The sequence below is a fragment of the Gambusia affinis genome, linkage group LG15, assembly GCF_019740435.1.
Source record: "Gambusia affinis linkage group LG15, SWU_Gaff_1.0, whole genome shotgun sequence".
NCBI lineage: Eukaryota > Metazoa > Chordata > Actinopteri > Cyprinodontiformes > Poeciliidae > Gambusia > Gambusia affinis.
Window position 1 is genome coordinate 541712 of NC_057882.1, and position 24341 is coordinate 566052.

A 24341-nucleotide genomic window follows, 5' to 3' on the forward strand; every position below is an offset into this window, starting at 1 on the left:
CTGAGGAGATGGGTAAGACAAGTTCGGCTTGGTAGACAGAAATGGGTCTTGCCAATACAACCGAGTAAAACTGAGTGGTTTTACAAATGTTGAAATCTTGCAAGTTTTCAAAGAATCCCATAATGTCAAATTAAGCCTCCAGACATTAGTTAGAAATAAGACTGGAAAAGACTCATGATGATGGGCATGCATAGTGTTATGAGAAAGCTAAGCCATAATAACATGACGAGGTCATAAAGTTATTTTTGTCCACCAGATTGGCAGAAATGAGCTTCTATACAATACACAACAAACAGTAGTTTCACAAATAGATCCTGACTCCACAATTTACAGTGTTTATTTATGTTGAATTTAACAGATTTAAATGCACATTTAATTTCAAACAAAACAAGGGATATTTTGTCATTTTAAAGAAATTCTGCAGAGTTACGTTTCTCAAAACAGTCTAATCTGTTGCTGTACAAATATTTGGATTGATGACCAAAAATTTTTATATTGCTCAGTATAGATTTGACATGACCAGAACAAATTAGTGTAGCTGTCACAGTGTAACAGTTACTAAATAACTTCACTGACAGAGGGTTCACCATGCATCACAGGAAGTTCCAGTTTCTCACACTTTGTTACTCTCAGGGTTAGATGTTGAGCTATCTCATTGGGATCTGTGTAGAATGCTGCAGGAATATTCTGTTCAATAGAAAAATATCAAGTAAATGCACAATACAATACAAACTTAAAATGTAATTAAAAAGTTATGATTCACTTAAAAAGAATTAGGAAAAATGACATAATTCTATACAAGAATTTCACTACTCCCAAAGCGTTCCCATGCCAGCAGAGAGACATAGTCCCTCCAGCGTGTCCTGGGTCTTCCCCGGGGCCTCCTCCCGGTGGGACGTGCCCGGAACATCTCACCAGGGGTGGCGTCCAGGAGGCATCCTGACCAGATGCCCGAGCCACCTCAACTGGCTCCTCTCAACATGAAGGAGCAGCGGCTCTACTCTGAGTCCCTCCCAGATGACTGAGCTTCTCACCCTATCTCTAAAGGAGAGCCCAGACACCCTACGGAGAAAACCCATTTCGGCCACTTGTATCCGCGATCTCGTTCTTTCGGTCATGACCCAAAGCTCACGACCATAGATGAGGGTGAGAACGTAGATCGACCGGTAAATCAAGAGTTTCGCTTTTTGGCTCAGCTCTCTCTTCACCACGACGGACCAGTACAGCGCCCGCTTGACGGCAGACGCTGCACCAATCTGCCTGTTGATCTCCCGCTCCCTTCTTCCCCCATTCGTGAACAAGATCCCGAGATACTTGAACTCCTCCACTTGGGGCAGGACCCCCCCCCCCACACACCGCCCACCCCCACTCCGGAGAAGGCACTCTACCCTCAAGACCATGGTGAAAATCATCAAGTCCAAGTACAGATACACATTGAATGATATGACCTTTGACCTTGTGAGCTGCCTATACACCTTGCAACCACTATATACTTCCCAGCCTGTGAGAACCTGGCTTCTTTCTCCCAGTGTGAGAAATCCCACTGAAGTATACACATATACATTTATTTTAAAATAGCTTAAGTAAAGTGTTTCCATTTTTTTAAATCTCAAAACTGGGTCTGTTTGTTGTGGATGTGTTTGCATAAATATATTTGCATGTTTGTGATGTGAACTTCAAAAGTAGGTCTTGGTTCAAAAAAGTTTGGGCACCCCCGCTGTGAGGCATGTAACAGTTTGTAAGAGTCTGCTCATGCTCCATTGTCACAGTTCTTACATATCATATCACAATATGATGCAAGTACCCACCTTAAGTTCTGTTATTGTATTTTCTCTGGTAGTGAACTCTCGCAGCATATAATCTTTTCCATCCTGAAATTTAAACAGTAACATTTATTTTCACTTAATATTTCCAAAGTACATGAATATTCAGTATATTGACTTTACTGCAAATATGACAAAATTCCAATTACTGTTTATGGGTAGCATTAAGGTGATTCCCTTGCTATTCCACAGCTGGTTCTAATGTAATATCCTACAACGAGTTACAGTGGGCCTCCAGGGTATAGGGAGAATTCAATTAAAAAATACAGATACAGTCAGAATACAATCAATTCAGAAGAATTAAATGTTGCAACTCAAAATATACAAGTTTCTTCAAAGACATGTTTTAGATGGAAATAGTCCTAGAAATAAAAATAATAATGTCTGTTCTACGTATTGAGTCTGGAGGAGCTTTTACTTTGAAAATCCTAAACCGGATGCTGTCGGTTACGTTTTGTGCGCCAACATGCAGCAGAATGAGTAAGAAGCAATTGCATCAATCCTCACAACGTCCCCCCCCCCCCCCCCTCCCCCTGGTCATAAGAAACAACGCCATCAGCCTCGATCCTGACAACACGCACCCCTGGTCCGCAGAAAATTTACGAAGGGTTGACCGGTCCACTGTACTAAAAAGGTTGGGGGCCACTGGTTTAGACTGTCAAAATGCCGGACAGTCTAACGCAACCTCCAACTAAGCAATCTGGTAGATGACTCATCTCTGTGTCCACCTCTGCAGCAAATTAACCAATAAACGGCTGACTTCAAACCAGCCCCGTCTGACCAGCCCAAATGGAATCACAGTTCTCAGGTTTCCAGGGACCTGGGAGGGACCTAGGCTCAAACCTGTTTTTTTCCAATATTGGTAATTTGGTTTGCCAGCATTCAAATAGCCATATCTTCATTTTATTTCTGATTTCCATGTGTTTGACATAATTGAAAAACTCTGAATCCACACTTTCAGAATCTGTAAATTACTCAAAACACCTCTGAGAAGTCTTGTTTATGGCTTTGCTACGGTCAGTCAAGTTTTCTTCTGACGATTCTAACCAGGAACATAAAATGATCTTATTGAGAGTACGTTCTTAATAAGGCTGATACCTGAAAATAGCCAAGGAACATAAACATATCCGGACATAATAAGCACTACACGATATTACATTCTGTCAGTAAGCACTTTAATTGGGGGGTACATCAACTTACCTCATAATAAACTCGAGTATCGTTTATTCTAATCAAGACTCCGTCCACACGCAGGAAGAAACGCTGCAATAAGAAGAAACTGGATGGCATCACTCTCTGTGTATTGAAAAAAAGGAAGAATGTTGCACATTTATTAAACTTCAGTAAATGTCCAAGTAAAGCAATATGCATTTGAAACCTACTGTAAAATTTTAGCTTTCTATCTGTCAGGATCTGTTCCTGTTCTGTGTTTATGTTGCGTTTCTGTGTCTTTGTGTTGTCCTGTCTCCCCTTGATTGTTCCCAGGTGTTTCTTGTGTCCTTGATTACCCTCTGTGTATTTAACCCCATCTGTGTTCTTTGTTCCTTGTTGTGTTTGTCTTTTCTGCCTGTTGTCACCAGTGTGAGCATTTGCCCTGCGCTCCTTGTGTTGCCTGGTCTTTTGGATTTTGACTTTTTCATTAAACCATCTAATTCATCTCATCCTGGGTCTGCTGCCTCTGCATCACCACCAAATCATGACACTATTAGAACTACAATACATCAAGCCCCTTAATGTTTTTCTACATTTTGTATATTATTTTACATTTCAAAAAACTTGATTATTATGAAAAGGTTCTATATATTTGGGCTTCCAGTCACTGAGTGTGTGTACAGTAAAATATTTTAAGCATCTCTTGTAAATTTGTTGGTTATGGCTTATAAAAAACAAAACCTCAAAATTCAGCGTCTCACAACTAGAATTTTACGTAAAGTGAAAACAAAATTTTCAACAAAAATGTCAGGGTTCTGATAAACAAGTTATTTCTGCCTACTAAATCCTTCTTAGGGCCTTCTTCTATGGCGTGGCATTGATGCAATCCGTCTGTGGCATAACTGAGGTGAAATGAACGCCCAGGCTAATGGCCTGCATTGCTGGGTCTGGTCTCTCTAATTTTCCTTTGTCAAATTCAGGTGAAGCCAGTTTGCTGGCAAATAAAGCACAGTGACACCATGATAATTTAACCAGTTTTTAGAACCCTTTGGTAACTACTGGAAATTTAAATCATCAGAAGGAATCATAGAGCGATGTAAAATGACGTGGTAGATGGCTTTATTGGTTGGGTTAGGGTAGCTCAAAAGATAAGTTCTACTCATGAATTCAGAGCTCCGAATACAAATACATTCTCTGGGGCAAGGTGAGGTCACAAGGGCCTTTTACTTCAGTGCTCTTTAGTCTTATACCGTTTGCCCCAATCATTTCCCCATGACAATTCTAGAATCTTTTATTTTGGGTCTCCTTACAGGTGTTACGTTGATCCATGTTTCCCCATCAGATACGGTCCCCCCTAGTAATCAATTTCAACTCCATTTATGCATAACTTTACATTATTATACAGTTAGGGCCAGAAATATTTGGACAGTAACACAATTTTCGCGAGTTGGGCTCTGCAGGCCACCGCATTGGATTTGAAATGAAACCTCTACAACAGAATTCAAGTGCAGGTTGTAACGTTTAATTTAAAGGGTTGAACAAAAATATCTGACAGAAAATGTAGGAATTGTACACATTTCTTTACAAAAACTCCACATTTTAGGAGCTCAAAAATAATTGGACAAATAAACATAACCCAAACAAAGTATATTCTTTTCAATATTTTGTTGCGAATCCTTTGGAGGCAATCACTGCCTTAAGTCTGGAACCCATGGACATCACCAAACGCTGGGTTTCCTCCTTCTTAATGCTTTGCCAGGCCTTTACAGCCGCAGCCTTCAGGTCATGCTTGTTTGTGGGTCTTTCCGTATGAAGTCTGGATTTGAGCAAGTGAAATGCATGCTCAATTGGGTTAAGATCTGGTGATTGACTTGGCCATTGCAGAATGTTCCACTTTTTTGCACTCATGAACTCCTGGGTAGCTTTGGCTGTATGCTTGGGGTCATTGTCCATCTGTACTGTGAAGCGCCGTCCGATCAACTTTGCAGCATTTGGCTGAATCTGGGCTGAAAGTATATCCCGATACACTTCAGAATTCATCCGGCTACTCTTGTCTGCTGTTATGTCATCAATAAACACAAGTGACCCAGTGCCATTGAAAGCCATGCATGCCCATGCCATCACGTTGCCTCCACCATGTTTTACAGAGGATGTGGTGTGCCTTGGATCATGTGCCGTTCCCTTTCTTCTCCAAACTTTTTTCTTCCCATCATTCTGGTACAGGTTGATCTTTGTCTCATCTGTCCATAGAATACTTTTCCAGTACTGGGCTGGCTTCTTGAGGTGTTTTTCGGCAAATTTAACTCTGGCCTGTCTATTTTTGGAATTGATGAATGGTTTGCATCTAGATGTGAACCCTTTGTATTTACTTTCATGGAGTCTTCTCTTTACTGTTGACTTAGAGACAGATACACCTACTTCCCTGAGAGTGTTCTGGACTTCAGTTGATGTTGTGAACGGGTTCTTCTTCACCAAAGAAAGTATGCGGCGATCATCCACCACCGTTGTCTTCCGTGGACGCCCAGGCCTTTTTGAGTTCCCAAGCTCACCAGTGAATTCCTTTTTTCTCAGGATGTACCCGACTGTTGATTTTGCTACTCCAAGCATGTCTGCTATCTCTCTGATGGATTTTTTCTTTTTTTTCAGCCTCAGGATGTTCTGCTTCACCCCAATTGAGAGTTCCTTTGACCACATGTTGTCTGGTCACAGCAACAGCTTCCAAATGCAAGACCACACACCTGGAATCAACCCTAGACCTTTTAACTACTTAATTGATTACAGGTTAACGAGGGAGATGCCTTCTAAGTTAATTGCAGCCCTTAGAGTCCATTATCCAATTACTTTTGGTCCCTTGAAAAAGAGGAGGCTATGCATTACAGAGCTATGATTCCTAAACCCTTTCTCCGATTTGGATGTGGAAACTCTCATATTGCAGCTGGGAGTGTGCACTTTCAGCCCATATTATATATATGATTGTATATCTGAACATGTTTTTGTAAACAGCTAAAATAACAAACCTTATGTCACTGTCCAAATATTTCTGGCCCTAACTGTAGATCTGATTACCAGAAAATACCATGAATTTAGTTTTTCCTTGATAAGTCACTGTAATTAAACCATGTTTTCAACTCAGGTAGCTCTTCTACTGTTTTTATTATTTAATCGATATTTTTTCCAGAAAAAAAGAAATTTGTATCGTCAGCAAACATCATAAACTTCAAAATACTGGATACTGCAAAAATATCATTTAAATAAATTATAAATAATTTAGGTCCTAGGACTGAGCCTTGATGAAGACCACATTTTACAATTTCAATTTGTGACATTGTGTTATTAATTTGTGCCTATTGCAATCTATTACTCAAGTAACTATTTAACCACTGATATGTAACCTCCCACAGGCCATACAGTTCACATTTTCCTAATAGTCGTACATGGTCAACGGTATCAAATGCTTTGCATAGATCAATACTGTATTAAGCTTCTGGTCAACTGCTGCAGCAACATGTTCCACAAATTCCATCAACTAAAGCTGTGGAGCAGTATTTTCTGAAACTGTACTGCTGCTCGTTCAGTATATTATTTTTGTTAAGAAAGGAGTCCAGCCGTTTCATGAATATTTTTTCCAAAATTTTTGAAAATTGTGGTATCGGCCTGTAATTTGTTAATATTTGCTTGTCACCACTTTTATGGACTGGAAAAATCTTTGCTATCTTCATTTTGTCAGGAAAAGTTCCAGTTAAGAATGATCTGTTACACATATAGGTGGGAGGTTTAATAATACTATAAATGATCTCTTTCATGATAGCCATATCAATATCATTACAATCTTTGGATTTCTTATTTTTTTATTTTTTAACTATGTCTATAACCTCACTTTTACTCACTATTCCCAGGAACATTATATTATTATTAATATTATTAAATGTATAATTGTGTTTTCCATCTCTAACCTTTGGCAATTTATTTACTAAATTAGGACCAATATTAACAAAATACTTATTAAAGACTTCAACAATATCCTCTGTTTTTCCACTGTGGTGTCATTATATTCAATACATATTGGGAAATCTCTATCTTTATTGTTTTTAATAATACTATTAATTATATTCCAAGTACCCTTAATATCATTGCTGTATTTTTCCAGTAGTGTATCATAATAATTATGGTTTTGCTTCGTCAGCACTGATGTTAACTTATTTTTATATATTTTGTATTTTTCTTCTTGTTCCTGAGTTGGGCACCTACTGAAATCTGTGTACAACTTGTTTTTCTTTATAAATGCCTTCTCCAAACTCTTTGTCATTCAGGGAGTTGATCTATTTTTTGATGTTGGTTTATATTATTTAAAGGGACAATAATGATTATAAATTCTTACAAATATTTCCAAAAATGTATTATTTAACTCATTAACATCAATATAAACCTTTTGCCAATTATAGTTTAAAAATTCCACTTTCATTTCTTCCAGGTGATTTTACTCTAAATTAGTGATTTGCTTTGTCATATGTAAATTAAACTGATTACTATCATCCAACATAGTAAACACTGACCAACAATCCACTTTTTGTTTTCACATTGAACTTATTTCTAAAAATATTATCAATCTAAAGACACACTGCTTTTAGTTATTTGTGTAGGTCTTAGGACTAAAGGATAGAAACCTAAACCAAACACTGTATTTACAAACACTGTTGTTTAGTATGCTCATTATATTTCAACAAATCAATGTTAAAATCTCCACAAATAAAAGTAAACTTTTCATTGTGCCTTTCATACGTTTATAATATTTTCCTACTAAACTCATCTATGGATGAGCCAGGAGATAAATACAACTAACTAACATATGCCCAGGTCTTTTACCCTCAAGTTTAACAGATTACATCAAATTATCAAGTGAAAATCTCATTTTAGCAATAACTGTACATCTCAATCCAGACCTAACAGAAAGTGCAACACCACCTCCCCTTTTGTTTAACCTATTCTGACTTTGATATCCATCCAGCGTCAGACTGGAACAACTGCACGCTTAAAAGCGCGTTTTCTTCACGCACTGAATGATTCTATTAAAGACAAATTGGCTTCTTTGGCATAAAACTTTAAATGAGTTGATAACACTTGCTACTTGCCTAGATAACAGTTTCAGAGCGAGAAGAGGTCAGAGAAATGACAGGCTCACGGTTAAAACCTGTCTACAGTCCAGTGTTGCTCTGACTCCTGTCCTGCAGCTGCAGAAGATTCATCCTCTTAATTCATCGATCTAAACTCTAGTCCCTGAGGAATATCACGACGTCCAGCAGGTATTCAGTAAACACAAAGCACTATCCCTATCACCTCATTGTCCATACAATACTAGGGGTGCTGAGGTTGCAATAGTTGGCAAAGGGGCTTCTACCCGGAGCCCCTTTGCCAACCAGCTGTCTCTACAACATTTCCAAACTGGAGTGTCAAGCCATGGGGAAGTACATCAGTGAATCCCTAGCAGCAGGTATCAAAAGACACTTGTTGTCACCACAAGGGGCAGGGTTTTTCTTTGTGGATAAGAAGGATGGCTCCCTCTGACCTTGCATCAACTACAGGGGATTAAACCACATTTCTGTAAAAAACAAATATCCACTTCCACTTATTTCATCTGCTTTCGAACCCGTACAAGAAGTCACAATCTTTTCTAAGCTAAATCTCCGTAATGCTTACCATCTCATCTGCATCTACAAAGAAGATGAATGGAAAACAGCTTTCAAAATGCCTATATCCATCCATCCATCCATTTTCTGAACACCCTTCGTCCCTAATGGGGTCGAGAGGGTTGCTGGTGTCTATCTCCAGCTGCGTCCCGGGCGAGAGGCGGGGTTCACCCTGGACAGGTCGCCAATCTGTCGCAGGGCAATGCCTATATTATGGTCAAGATATTTCAAATATCTTGTTATGCCATTTAGTCTTTCTAATTCTGCTTCAGTCTTCCAGGTTCTCATCAGTGATCTCATCAGTGATTTTTTTGACAATTTTTGTTTTCATCTATTTGGATGACATCCTGATTTACTCCCAGAACATTGAGGACCACCGCAGACACAAATCCGTCTCATTCGCCAAAGCCTTTTAGAGAACCGTCTCTTTGTTAAGGCTGAGAAATGCAAATTTAATAAAACATCAATCTTCTTTCTTGGCTACATTCTTGAGAGAGGGTAGGTTTAACTGTATCCAGGAAGGATAAAGGCGGTCATGGAGAGACCAGTTTCAAAGTCATGTAAACAATTGCAAAGATTTCTAGGATTCAGACGCTTTATCAGAAATTACAGCCAAACCTCCACACCGTTAACTGCACTAACCTCTACCAAAATCACTTTCACATGGGCCAAGGAAGCAGATCATGTTTTTCTCAAAGTTTAATTTCCATTTCATATAGCCCAGGTTCTAAGAACACCAAACTCTCCCAATGCTGCTGAAGAGACCCCGGCTTTCATTTTACCCCCCAGCTGTACAGTTGGTGCGGTCACATGGGAGATAAAGGACACTGTAAATCAAGCCTTACAGAATGAACCTGACCCAGGTAACGGTCCTTCAAATAGGACTTATGTTCCCACCTCCGCCTGTTCTCGTCTTATTCACTGGTTAAGTGGTTAAATTCCACAAAGTTTTCTGCCCACCCAGGTATTAGCAGAATCATTTCACTTATCTCTTGTCGCTACTGGAGACTGTCCTTACATAAAGACATTAAGGAGTTTGTCCTTGCCTCTCAAGTCTGTCCTTCTCTTCGACCACCTGCAGCATCCTTGGTTCCACGTTGCCATAGATTTTATTACCGGACTCCCCACAACCCAAGGTATGACCACAATTCTAACCATAATCGACCGTTTCTCAAAGGCATGTCACCTCATCTCCCTCAGGAAACTCCCTTCAGCTTTCCAAAGCACTCAGCTCCTTGGCAAGCATGTTTTCCGGCTGCATGGCATCCCCATGGAAATCCTGCCATACCACAATTCATCTCCCAGGTATAGAAATAATTTTGTCTTGCCCTAACTGCTAAGGTTTGTCATCTGGTTATCACCCCCAGTCCAATGGTCAGACAGAACGTATGAACCAGGAGTTCGAATCTACCCTCCACTGTCTTTCATAATCCAATCCCTCAGACGGGTGTAAGTTTCTTCCCTGAATAGAATATGCTCACAATTTTCACATCTCCACAGCCACAGGCCACTCCCCTTTTGAGATCTCCTGAGGTGGCACCTCCCCTCTTCCTTGAAGATGTGAAGGACATTTCCGTTACCTCAGTCAGCCACCATATCCGACGTTATAGACCCGTCTGATCCAACATCCTTTCAGTCCATCGGGCAACTGAACCATTGCTTCGCCAATTGCAGACTCATACCAGCACCTAAATATGCACCAGGAAAGAAAGTTTGGCTCTCTTCTAGAGAGAGTGCATTAAGATCCGTCTCGAAGAAGCTTGCTGCATGCTTTATTGGTCCCTATGTCATCAAGTCAATCATCAGCCCCACAGTGGTCCGTTTCAGGCGTCGTCCAAATCTCCGCGTCCACCCTATGTTCCATGTCTCCCAAATCAAGCCCACCGTTACCAGTACTCTCTACTCCCCACAAATATAGGAAAAACATCGCAACGCTGATATCTACTTCTTTGAGATATATCGAAGCATATTTAGAGTCAAAGAGTTCAAAGAGAAAAACAATTCAAACCATATGAATAGATTTCAGGGCTTGAGAACCTAGTCAGTTAGAGCTTAACATTATAATTCCTGATTTAAAATTGCACAATTCCAGTATAAAAATGTATAACGTAATAGTTAATAATAAGAGACACACTTACAATTTTGACATTAATCATTGAGACACCATGGTCATGAAGCTCATCTTCAAACAGCAAAACCTCTTCAAAAAACATGATGTGCTCCCGAGCTTTCAGCTTCTCTATGTCAATCCGCTCCTCTGTATTAGTCACCTTTATAAAGCCAAAGAGAATTTACACAAAATTAGTTACACATGAAAAAAATCTACAGAGAAACCTTACCTTTACAAATAGATAAGGTCAATGAGAGAGAAAAGGAAGGAAGGAAGGAAGGAAGGAAGGAAGGAAGGAAGGAAAGAAGAAAGAAATAAAGAAAAAAACAAGTGAAACCAGCCTTTATCTGGAGTTCTTCTCCTAGAAGCGTTCCTCTGTAATCTGTGGTGAACGTCCAGTCAAAAGGCCTCAGTACTTCTTGGGCATGTTCAGACTCAGCTCTGAAATGGCATCATGCTGACAGGGTTACATACGACGTTTATCTATGACATATGGTGACATGTGACATGTGGGGTACCCCAAGGTTCAATCCTAGGACCCCTCTTATTCAATATCTATATGCTCCCACTAACTCAGGTTATAACAGGAAATAATATTAGCTACCATAACTATGCAGATGACACACAGCTCTACATTACCATGTCACCAGGAGACTCAGAACCCATCCAATCACTGAACAGATGCTTAGAACAGATAAATGTGTGGATGTGCCAAAACTTCCTCCAGATGAACAAAAACAAAACTGAAGTTACTATCTTTGGACCTAAAGAGGAATGATCTAGAGTCAGTACACAGCTTCAGCTACTACAACTAAAAACCAGTGATCAGGCCAGAAACCTGGGAGTAGTGATGGACTCTGACAATGAACATTCAGAGCCACGTAAAGACAGTCACAAAGACGGCCTTCTATCACCTGAAGAACATTTCCAGGATTAAAGGACTAATGTCTCAGCCAGATCTAGAGAAACTCATCCATGCGTTTATCTTCAGTCGTATTGATTATTGTAACGGCGTCTTCACAGGTCTGTCCAACAAATCAATCAAACAGCTGCAGCTGATCCAGAATGCTGCTGCTCGTGTTCTAATTAAAACCAGGAAGATAGAGCACATAACACCAGTTTTAAAGTCTCTCCACTGGCTCCCTGTAGCTCAAAGAATAGACTTTAAAATATTGTTGTTAGTTTATAAATCACTGAATGGTTTAGCACCACAATACATTAAAGATCTGCTGCTGTTGTATCAACCTTCCAGATCTCTCAGGTCTTCTGGTTCTGGTTCTGCTCTGCATCCCCAGAACCAGAACCAAACGAGGAGAAGCGGCATTTAGCATCTATGCACCAAAAATCTGGAACAAACTTCCAGAAAACTGTAAAACAGCTGAAACACTGACTTCCTTTAAATCTCAACTAAAAACCCACTTGTTTAGAGTTGTATTCAAAACGTAATCAATTGCAAATTTATTGACGGAATCTGACTATGTTGTGTTTTTACTGTTGATTCTATGTTGCATTGTATTTTTGTGTTTGATTTAATGTAAAGCACTTTGAAATGCCTTGCTGCTGAAATGTGCTATACAAATAAAGTTTGATTGATTGATTGATATGGTGGCCAGCAGATGCAAACACGCAACAAATGGTGAAACAAGCTGCGAAGTGGTGTATGACGTAAATGCTAAAACACACAAAAACAATGCTAACACAAAAACAATGCCAACACAAAATGCTGCAACCACAAACAAAATGCTGTAGTCAAAAATAACATGCTGCAATGATAAATAAAATGCTTAAATCACAAAACCTTTGCAATCACACATAAAATGCTGCAAGTACAAGAATAACAAGCAGCGGGACAGAAATGCTGCAAATGGTAAAAACAACAGTATACTCTCTCCACAAAACGGAAGTACTCCAGACCACTAGGGGGACTCCAACAAAGAACAAAATCATATTGGACCACACCCTCACTAAAAACAGAAAGCTTAAGCGGTAAATAGAGTTAAATATAAAATTAATTTGTGATAACAAAAAACAGTTTTAAGATGGTTTTAGGAGAGAAAGTAGTCCTCGTAGCTTAATTTATTCTCTTACTTCATCCAAAATGAGGCTTCTATGTGCTACTGAGTTTTCAGAGAAGCATAACTCTGCTAACAGGGTTAGACTACTGTAGGCTCAGGGGGCGGGTGGCGTGTGCTGTCCCCGTTCACTGAGGCATGATCTCTGCGTGTTAGCTGTACGTAGCATGGAAAGTGCCATATGAAGTGCTTAATGTGTTTTTTTTCTGGAAATTTCAATACATCTGAAGTTACTAGTGTCTTCAAAACTTTGCCACAGTGTTTTCTTCCAATATCAATTACTTATATTCCCTTCCCTGGATTTATTTTAGAATGTAAAGAAAGAAAAATATTTTAAGACAGTACCCCTTAATGATCAAACAGAACACATTTACTTCAATTTGCATGTTTTTGTGTATGAAATACACACTTCCCTTTGATTAGCTTCATATGTGCAGTGCAAACTTTTGTACTCATTTTTCATTGTTTTATATAGGCATCTTTTCAGGATTACGGGTCACAGTTCCACATTTGGATGCAGCTTTCCAGAAGCTCCCAGCGATTCTCTTCACCCGCCTAACATGCCATCATCTTCTCCGCTGTCTCCTCATCTTTTACATACTTAAATTATAGGAATATTTCTAATGATTCCCTGAACATGTCAGCTGATCATCTGCTTGTTTGTTTAATAAATGCATTTTTTATGATAACATTTTGCCCCTCATCTCACCACACTGCCCAGCGTCTGGCTCTGTCTTCCCTGTTAAGTTTATGTATGGTCCCGGTTGACCGGTGCGTCAGTGGTTAATGAACCACCACTAACCACTCATCATGCAGGAGCAGCCCGGTGAGGAGCTTTCACGCTTTCCTCATAATCACGCTTCACTCTGCTTTTATATTATTATTATTGTTATTTTTAATATTATTTTTTTTGTTTACACGATGCATCAAACCACATCAAATGCTTTGTCCACTTAGTCAGCCAGAGTTAATGTGCGCAGAGATCTGAGAAACTTGTCCCACAAACTTGAGTAACCAAGGCATTTTCTGTGGCCCTTATTAAAAACTCAACAGACGCAAAATGGAAGAGCTACTAAAGCCACATTAGCAGCATTGAAGTAAGTTTCTCGTTTGCTGTGCATTGCTGCGCAGTGCAGCGGATTTAACTCATTATGCAGGGCCGTCCAAAGCTTTATGAGGCCTTGAGCAGAAATTGACTTGGGGGCCCCTTTTGTTGCTAAAAACATCAGCAACTCTAGCAGTTTCTGTGTTAGATTTAGTGAAATCTTGGAGATGGGATTAGTTTAATTGGCCAACCTTAAAAGCAATAAATTATAATAGCAGTTTACTAAGATGTATTTGTGAACAAACAGACCTCAAACTCAAAGATTAAACTCATAGCATCAGACTGTAGCTATGGTAAAAAAACAATCTAACTATGAATATTGTTCTTTGAACTTTTACAAAGTAAACTTGCAAGCTCCTTAAAATCTTACATAGAAATGTTAAACAATTTAAAATATTTTAGTTTATGTATGCTGAAACCATTAAATCAAATTTAGCAGCATTGATCATCTCAATAAATAAACGCTACATTTATGTGTCTGTGGTCTGTGTTAAAATATTAGCATTTATGTGGCCCCTGAAACACTGGGGGGTCGTATGGATCCTCTGACTTAACAGAAGTATAAATAACTGATATTCAACTTAATTCTATTTTTGATTTATTTTTAAGACTAGTTGTGGGTTTAATTATTGTTTCACTGGCGATGTTTTCCCATAGCATATTACCCAGTAATATTTACTATTCCTGTCTATTTAACATCTTTTAATAGAAAAACCCGGTGGGCCGCCTCGGCGCCCTGACCACTGGGCTTAGCAAGTGTTTTGGGGTAAACCCTGGTCTATACTAACGTTTGCCCATTATTTCAAATATTTCCTACTTGGAAGATTTGGAAAATAGCTTCATTTTGTTGCATTGTACTTTGGATAATCATGGTTAAATAGTCTTCTGCATGCTTATACATGACAGAATGGATTATAACCGGTAGGCTAATGCTAATCACAAAGAAAAACTGACAGTATAAAATAATAATTAAAAAAAACAACACAGTATTTGAATGACTGCCAGAATATTCAAGCCACAGTTAGAACATGTCCAATTGTAATTGTTGAGATAGAGCAGACACTCAAGAATGTAAAACATTGGGTGGATTAGCCCTTTACCAAATTGGAAGTTACAATCAGAAACTTTTGCATACAAAACAAAGCCAAAGTATAGGGCTTTCTGTGTGAAGGTATCATGATCAAATTAGTTGTATGCCATTTTGGACGAGTGTACACAAACGGGTCTCTACACAGTGTGAGAACTTCTGGGTCAGTCCACCTGTATCATAAAAAACAAACCAAATCAAAATAAGAGTGCTTGTTATCCGTTTCTTTCGATTTTAGTTTTGTGCACAAAATTGGAAATTTATTTTGAGTTTTTGTTTAATAAATGAAAATGCCAGTGCGCTTTTAATGAAGGTCTGGTTCGATGTGATTTTTTTCTTTGTTTGACTCCCCCTAGTGGTCGGGAGCACTTCCATCCTGTGGAACGTGTGTGCTGTTGTTTTAGGATAAATCTTTATTGTCATTGTCACAAGAACAATGAAATTGAAAAAGTGCCATCAGTCAGTGCATATGCTTAAAAACAACTGTCTCACAGTTTACACACAATATAAGAAATACATAACAAATAACTGATAAAACACTAATAAATAAGAATAGCCACATTCTCACATACATCATTCATGGTGATTAATGGTTGTTTTTGATTGCATTTAGTTTTTTTATTGTAGGATAAAAATTGTCTCTGAAAAACTGTTTTTACTATTTGCAACATTCCCCCCCTTTGCTTGTTTTTTCATGTGGTTGAAGATATTTGTTTGAGGTTGGAGCATTTTTTTTGTTTGTATTTGTCAGTTGATTGAAGGTTTTTGCTTTTATTTTCTGTTATTGCAGCATTTTTGTTTTTTTATATGTATTTGCAGCTCATTTTGTCATTTGCTGTGCGTTTCACCATTTGCTGGGCACTTCTCAGTCACTGTAGTGATACTAATAGCAACCGACTGTTAACAATGCGCAGTCCTCTGTTAATTACCAAAACATCCACAATGGTCAATGAACTAACTCGAAATGGACAAATGTAAAACTAAACTAAAATTCTATGAAAGTTTTATGACCCATTTCCCATAACAGAGCTTTAGCGTTGGACTTAGCAGGGCTTTGTTATTAATTCAAGTTTAAGTTAAAAGTTAGCAGCCCCAATGACATGATTATGTTCAGTATATGTTGGCATTTTATGTTTGTGTGCCTTACCTGCTCTCCTGCCATTCTTGAGCACAGGCTACCTTCACAGTGTCTTCCATATTGTTGACTTTCTTGAGAGCATCGATAGCATTAAATTCAATGCCGTAGTGGTCTGTGTGTTGGATCCGCAGGACATTATCCCCATACAACATCTCGGGGAGTGAAGGCATGTTCAGTTCATCTGCTAATCTGGCCAGGCAAAGAATAAAAAGTAACATTTCTCGTTCCTAATAAATTTTGATATAGCTTTTCATACACTGAAAAAAATACCTCTTTGGATGAACATAAAAAAAATCATGGAAAGGTTTTCCACCTGATTACATTGCTTTTATATGGTGCTAAGTTCTCAGCACCATATAATTCTGTTACTCCTATTTAAAGCAAATGTGTTAGGTCATCTTAATTCATTAAGGTTATTCCAATGTAAAGCAATTGTGTTGGATCAATGTATGTTATTATGGTTATTCTATGGTTGATTCTAAGTTAAACATGTTGGCTCAATTTAATTTATTAAGGTTATTCTAATTTAAATAAAATGAGTTGGCTCAACTTGATTTATTATTGTTATTCCAATTTAAAGCAAATGTGTTGGCTCAATTTAATTTATTAAGTTTTATTGAACTCATTTACTACAGTTGGACCCAATGTAATTTAAAAGAGCTAGCCCAACTAATTTGCAATGCTTTGGACCAAATAATTTACTCGATGAAGATTAATGGCATTTTAGTCGAAACCAACTTTTTTTTTTCCCCCGAAGAGTTTTTGCTGCGCTAGTGGCTCGTATTTTTTTGAGACAGTAGCCAGACAGAACCAGCAACGTCCATGTCGCATAATTTCTCGTGATCCCCTGATCTCACTAGATCCTCTTCGGAGGGAAATGAATCTGACTAAATTGAATCATGTTATCTCAACTTGAATATGTTATTCAACTTGAGATAAAAACAATTGTCTCGCATGAACTCCTGTGATATCCCGTGATCTCACTCGTTTTCTGCAGCACAAGATCAGTCTGACTAGAATGAATCATGTTATCTCAACATGGTTAAATTTCATAAATGTGAAGTTGTTGAATTTCTTGTTTATCCAACATGATTGTATCACATGTTTGTTTGAAACGTGAAATTATTTACTGTAATTTCCGGACTATAAGCCGCGACATTTGTCTCACGCTTTCGACCTTGCGGCTTATACAACGATGCTGCTTATTTATGAATTCTTTCTAACGGCCAGTAGGGGCGCTAGGGCAGAAAAGGTAAGCGTGAGACAGCTGGAATATATCTGTAGAGGAAGACTAATGTAACATCGTGCTTTGTGCATGAATAAAATTAGCTTGAACAGACCCTCGGAGAGGACAACACAAGCTCAGGAGTGAATTTGCCTCAGGATGAGAGTGACACTGACAGCGACAACAAAAGAGAGACTGACAGGGTGTGTGATGAAGAATATCTGACGCTATTTCAATCCGACACTGAGGAAGAAGACTTCCATGGTTTCAGTGCACAGGAGGAAGAGGATGACGGCTCTCCGTGACTTTTAACCGTATGTTATTTAAACCAGCCCTGTTACTGCTGTTTTGCTATATTGCTGCTGTTCAGAAAGAAAAGCTACGGCATATTATTAAAACTTTAAAAACACTTTCTGTGTACCGTCTTTCTTTGTAAATATCTCATGTTTCAATGTAGGCACATGCGGCTTATACACCGGTGCGCTTATGTATGTACAAAATGTGTTTCCTTTAAAAATGTGGGGGTGCGGCTTATAATCAGGTGCGCTCTATAGTCCGGAAATTACGGTAGTTAAAAGTACATGATATTCTTTTGTTAATGTGATAACCCCCTAAATTCATTTTTACAGTGTAGGCACACAGCAATAAGCAGGTGAAGGAAAGAAATATTCTTTAGAAAATAAGGGAATGAGTGTGTCTTTTGTGTATACATGGTTATGTTAATCATCTAGGATCTGTCTTGTCCAGCACTTTCATTTGGAAGATGTTACACAATAGAAGCTACAACTTTATTTGACCTTAAACTGGTAGAACATGTAGAAAATGGTGAAATGCTGGTATCCAGTGATGTCAGTAACAGTGATGTCAGTAACACGTTAATTTGTAATGCCAGTAATCTAACGAGTTGCTATTTCAAATCCAGTAGTCAGACTACAGTTACTTATCAAAATCATTTTGCGTTACTGCGTTACTATCTTCTTTTGTTATTTAATCATATTTCCTCTACTCGTCTTGTCGAGTGACCGACGTCTCTATGCGACAGAAATGTAAACAATGGAGGGAGATGCGCATTTTGTTGGTGGAAAAACTGGAACTATTTTGAGATTCTGCTGACAAGTCCGATTATTATAAGCGGCTTTGGGCTTTTTTTTTTTTTTTTTTTTTTTACATGAAGTTGCTCATTTGGGTTTGGGAATAAGCAGAGACTCATAATAAATCCCAGAATTTGTCCGTCATTAAGCTAGTTTTAGTCAGTCTCTCCTGTCCATCATTTCCCGGATGATCCGTCCCGCTGTGTCTTTGTTAATGTCAAGTTACTGTATTACCTCTGAATGACGTCGAGCTTCGCGTTGCGCTCCAGAAAACTGCAAACATCGAGACTAATATGAACAGCGCAATAAACGTGAAAACAGCCACGAATGAACGTGTCCGTAGTTGCCAATAATTATAATGGCAACTTAATTCTAATTATTAATATTAAGATAAGTGTCACAAATCTGTGCAGCCATCTGAGCTGTGGAGCTGCAGGAGGAGCTCTGTGCTGTGACACCAAACGCAGGGCCGTAACACAGAACCTGGAGGCTGGGGGGAGGGGGGGCTTTAAAATCCTTCTTAGAGTTTTCCAAACAACAGTGGACCACACAAATTACTCACGTTTTTTATTTTTTTGGACTGTTTTTTCTACAATCTCCTCTTCAGTTCAACCTTATCAGTGGAGACACATTGTTGATCTAATCATTATAATATAGCTGATAATTAAGTATTGACAAAGATCAATGTGATTTTCACAGGAGGTGGAGCGTTGTTGTTAGCAGCTGCTGAAAGTAACTAAAAAGTTACTTTTAGTGTAACTTAGTTACTTTCCAAATCAAGTAGTCAGTAATATAACTAAGTTACTTTTTCAAGGAGTAATCAGTAGTTCGATTAAAGTTACTTTTTCAAAGTAACTGTGCCAACACTGCTGGTATCCATGTAGGATTACAGCAAGTCAGCAGGTCAAATGCATGCATTCAGCTTTCCAAACAAATGTATAAAATGGTCAAAATTCTAAAGCTGTTGTGTTTATTAGTTCTTGTTAGCTAATGTGATAAGCTAACGCTCATATTGCTGTTGCTTCTTATAAAATCAAATCAGTAAAAGCCGGTAATATTAGTAGAGAAAACATCAATGTTTTTCTCAATAAGTATAATTCTAGTAACCTATTAACATGAAATTCACATCAGATGTGATGTAGTAAGACAAGTAATCCATAAGTACAGCAAACATAAAAATGCTACTCCATAAGTTAAGCTTTGTGAAATGAAGTGTAATGGTACAGGAAAAAAACGCATTCAACACAAAAACAATAACCTACAAAACTAGGTTATGTAAGAAAGATCTCACAAGATTAAAATATTATGTTTCTAGTTGAACTTTCTCACAAGCACTAGTCACTAGCAGTCATGAAGCCTGATGTAGTTGTTATACCCCAGCTCCTTTTAATAATTTTGTGGCAGCATTTTGGGCTTCCATTAGAAACAAGAAAGAGGAAACCTTTCGAACCATGTCAGCACTGTGCTTAAATCACCCACTCCTGGCAAAACATGGTTTCCCACAGTGTATTAGGAGTCAAACGGCCCTCCCCACCATTGGTCTCATGATATACTGCTTGTCCACCTGTGAATGTGGTGGGGATCACACACACCACCATTCAATCAAGTAGGCTGGCCTCTCTGCTGACTTAATTTGTCCTTAGCACAGTCCTTAGTCCTGAGTAAACGTAGTCTCCTACCAGAGACAGGCAGGTAGTCTCCTGCCTGATCAGTTTATTTCCTTCAGCCATTAGACTGGTGAACAATAGTTAAATGACTGGCATAAGACAGACACTCTAACCACACAGTTACATAAAATGTTTAGTTTTAAAGAAAGAAAGCAAAACTGCAACAATGGCACAGTTAATCACCTAAGTTGCCTCACAATCACACCTGTTGATGTGGCCAGCAACATGTAGTTAAGTATGTAAGTGTGTAGATAGATAGGAAGAGAGAGAGTGAGAAACAATTTATATAGGAGACATCTTCAAGTTCTCAGTATCAAAAAGGAAATTTTCAAAGTAATTAATACATTTTTGGAAGTGTGTTTCATAACTATATCATCTCAGGTCTTTTTCCATAACTAAATTTGTGGACAGGTTTGATTAGATTATTATGATTAGATTTTTTTGTGTGTAGGTGACTAGGGGTGATGCCAACACCTGGAGTAAATTTTCTGACAATAGCCCTATTAGATGCATTCAAATTGAGAAAAATGTTAATGTATTACATATTTATTTTACTAGGGTATGTGGTGCCATCTTCAAAGGTAAAGCAAAAAAAGAGTGACCTACGTTATCACAGTGTAATAAATGTGAAAAAATTCAATTAAATTTTAGAAACACATACCGTTCAATATCTTTAGATTTCATGATGTGGTTTTTTGCCGCTGTCACCTTCCATGATCCAAAAGTGAAATCCTGCTTACTGCTCTTGAAGCCATGCAACATCATTGCTAAAAGGGATACCAACAACAAGACAATTAGATGATTTAAAAATGTTTTAGTAGCAGAAAACAAAACTGTTTTGGTATGCTATCCACAAATGAATTTCTTTTGCTTATGCATTTGCCCGGGACAGGATCAGGAAGGGATGGGGCACCCAAAAACTGGAAAAGAAAATATCTTTTACCTGTCAGTTGTCCCCTAAACAAGTTTGCTTCTACTTGCATAAATGTGTAGAGGAGGTTTCCCTTAGTTGCCGGTGAATACTGGCAGACTATTACCTGCTTTCTGCTACAAAAAAAAAAATCTGATAACTTCTTGCATTTTAATTGGAGTGCGGCAAGAGGGGCTTGGACAACTGCGTGCATATTTATATTTTAAACTTACAAAGTTAGTGACTAATTGTGATTAAACGATTAATCACTAACTGTGATTAATCTGATTACATTTTTATTGATTGATAGAACTAGTTCAAACTCACGTTTTATTGTTCTGGTGTTGGTTTCAATCTGCTGAGCCTGATGGACTTTCTGGAGATTAGAAAGTTGCAGTAAACACTAGGTTTTGTCACTTCAAGTACTTTACAAATTAGTTTAATATGTGTTTTATTGGGGGGGAAAAAAGGAAATTTCTAAATACTAACGTATTTTAGACAAACATTTTAGTTTTTAAAATAGATATTTCAAGTATTAAAAATATATCGCTTGGTAGTGATGGGGTGTCAAGTGAGCTTTATAAGAGATTTGCAAAAGGTCTAGTCCCTTTAATATTAATATTCTTACTTATTCTTATTCTATACTTCAAGCCTCAAACTTAATTTGAACAAATGTGAACTGCTTCCCACCTCAACCTGTAGAGAAACTCATTTTTACAATAGTCCAGTTAAAACAAAGGTTCCACTTTTGTGCTGTATATAATAAAAAATGCCTAACTTTGACCTCATTATTGGTGAAAAAACAGAACTTAAACTATTATCCAAAGCAGAAGGTACATCCAGGTAAACTTATGCTGAATTTGCATTAAATTTATCAAACGTATTGATAAAATAACTTCTATAAAAGGTGGCCTAATTTTTTTAGGCTTCTTATGCCTAAATTACACATTTAAAGTGTAACTACGCCCCTCTGAAAGCAAGACCCCATCCCTGGCAAATTTTGGAAACTTTCAGCCAAGTGGACCAAGCCAAGAGGCTCAGCCAAGAGAGTAAGTTCTGTGAAGAAGAACAAGAATCTCAATATTTGCACAGAAACATAAAGAGAGACCCCCAAATAACCTATTTAGACAGTTTGTCAGCAAAACCATTTGATTTGGGGGTTAGTTTTACTTTAACATCAATTGGATAAAGAATTTTAAGAACATTCGTTATCTTGATTTGGCCCAAAATGAAATTGAGTTCGACACCCCAGCAGCTGCATGGGGAACCCATTCCATGAAGCTCTCTGTGCTCTGTTCTTGAGCTAATCTGAAGACCACATGAAGCTTGGAGGTCTGCAGAAAGTTAGCAACCTCTCTGCACTATGCGTTTCAGTATCCGCTGACCCCGCTTCATCAGTTTATGTGGCTCCCACTTTGTGGTTGAGTTCCTGTCATTCCCAAACACTTCCATTTTCTTCCATTACAGATGACAGTTGACTGGAATATTTAGGAGAGAGAACATTTCATGACTTGATTAGTTTCACGGTTCCACGCTGGAATCCAGTCAGGTCCTGAGAGCAACCCATCTTTCACAAATGTTTGTGAAGACAGTCTGCATGCCTGGGTGATTCATTTTATACACCTGTGACCACGGAAATGTTTGAAGCATCTGATTACGATTATTTGGATGGGTGAGCAAATACTTTTGGCAATAGTGTATATATGTATATATATATATATATATATATATATATATATATATATATATATATATATATATATATATATATATATATATATATATATGTACAATGCATTCCATTATTCTCGGCGTCCCCTGTTTCGTACACTGCATTTATAAAGTTACTCAAAAGTAAAAAATAAAAGATAAGAAAATCGCACTGAACAGCTCGTTAGTTATAATATAGTACCGCGTCATGACGCGGAGCTGTCATCGTTCCAGAATGCCATTTCTATAGTTTCTTCGCACCACATTGTAGTACCTTAAAACGTATTGTGGTAAAGCTCGCAAGTAAATAGCACATGATGATGGTGAAGTGGGTTCTGGCAACCCAGTACAAAAACTGTCGGGAAACAGTTTTGGTTTAGCAATCAAAAGCCACAATATTTTCAAGCGCTTCAGTAAGCATCACTTACTGCAATCAAAGAAATACCGAAAGTAAAAAGAGATACACCTAAGCGGGCAAGAATATAGTTAAAGGTTACCTAACGTCCTTATTAGGAGGAGATATTTCGATCTTTATCTTTTCCCTTTCTTCTTCTTTTTCCTCCTCTTCTTCTTCTTCTTGTTCTCTTTCTTCTTCTTGTGCTCCTCCTCCTCTTCCTCCTCGTTCTCCTTCTTCTTCTTCGTGATTTTTATTGGCGGGTGACATCTATCGTTAAGATGTATTATCGCCATCTACTGTGCTGGGGTGTGGACCAAAGCATCTCCCCCCAATCTAAATTCTTACATCTAATCCTGTTACCTTCAAACATTTAATAACTGCTTTATTTATTGTATGTTTAATTAACATCTTATTAAGTTTTAATGTCTCTATATCATATTTCCAAATTTCTTGTTTGAGTTTCTCTCTACTTATTGTATATTTTTCACAATGAATTATTACATATTCAACTGTTTCCATATCCATACCACACTCACAACTACCTGTTGGATGTTTACCTATCAAATGTAGAGTTTCATTTAATCCAGTCCAAGGCGCAATCTTGTCATTACTACTTGTTCTTTTCAATTTTCTCCTATTATTTCCATATTTTCTACTTTCTTTTGTATATGAAATAAATGACGACCTTTAGTTCCTTCTTTCCACAATTGTTGCCATTCAGATTTAATTTTGTTATTAATAACTGATTTTATTTCAGATTTACAATACGTTATTTCCATAATTTTACTTTGTTTCAAAGAGACCTTAGCTAAATGATCTGCCATTTCATTCCCTTCTATGTTTTTATGAGCTGGAATCCACATAAAACTAATCTCTACTTGAGTTTGTGTCATTCTAAATATAACTTCATAAATTTCATATATCAACTCCATACGACTTTCAGATGAGATATTTAAAATAGACATTAGTGCTGATGATGAATCTGAACATAAAATAACTTTTTCTATTTTATTTTGCTCTACCCACTGTAAGACCATCAGTATCGCTAACATTTCCACTGTATAAACATCTAAATGGTCAGATGTTCTTTGTTTCATAAATATATCTAGTTCAGGAATAGCATAAACAAATCCTGTTTTGTTTGAAACTAAATCTTTTTGAACCATCTGT

At 37.8% G+C, this 24341-nt stretch overlaps 1 protein-coding gene across 4 annotated transcripts; it reads right to left on the bottom strand.

Annotated features, from left to right (window-relative positions):
• Positions 1-299: 299 nt before the first annotated feature.
• tiprl (TIP41, TOR signaling pathway regulator-like (S. cerevisiae)) lies at positions 300-23412 on the bottom strand. 4 transcript variants are annotated; one of them, XM_044141552.1, is made up of 8 exons: positions 23272-23412; positions 20816-20921; positions 16181-16360; positions 11111-11210; positions 10798-10929; positions 3024-3119; positions 1809-1871; positions 300-687 (listed from the first exon to the last, which is right to left on the bottom strand). In XM_044141552.1, the coding sequence occupies exons 2-8, from the start codon at positions 20917-20919 to the stop codon at positions 559-561; spliced, it is 804 nt and encodes a 267-aa protein (XP_043997487.1). In that variant the 5' UTR covers positions 20920-20921; positions 23272-23412; the 3' UTR covers positions 300-558. The 4 variants fall into 4 exon arrangements, 3 of the variants coding, with proteins under 3 accessions (XP_043997487.1, XP_043997489.1, XP_043997490.1); XM_044141554.1 differs by lacking the exon at positions 23272-23412 and adding an exon at positions 21392-21432; XM_044141555.1 differs by lacking the exon at positions 23272-23412 and having other exon boundaries at positions 16181-16355.
• Between the last annotated feature and the right edge of the window lie 929 nt (positions 23413-24341).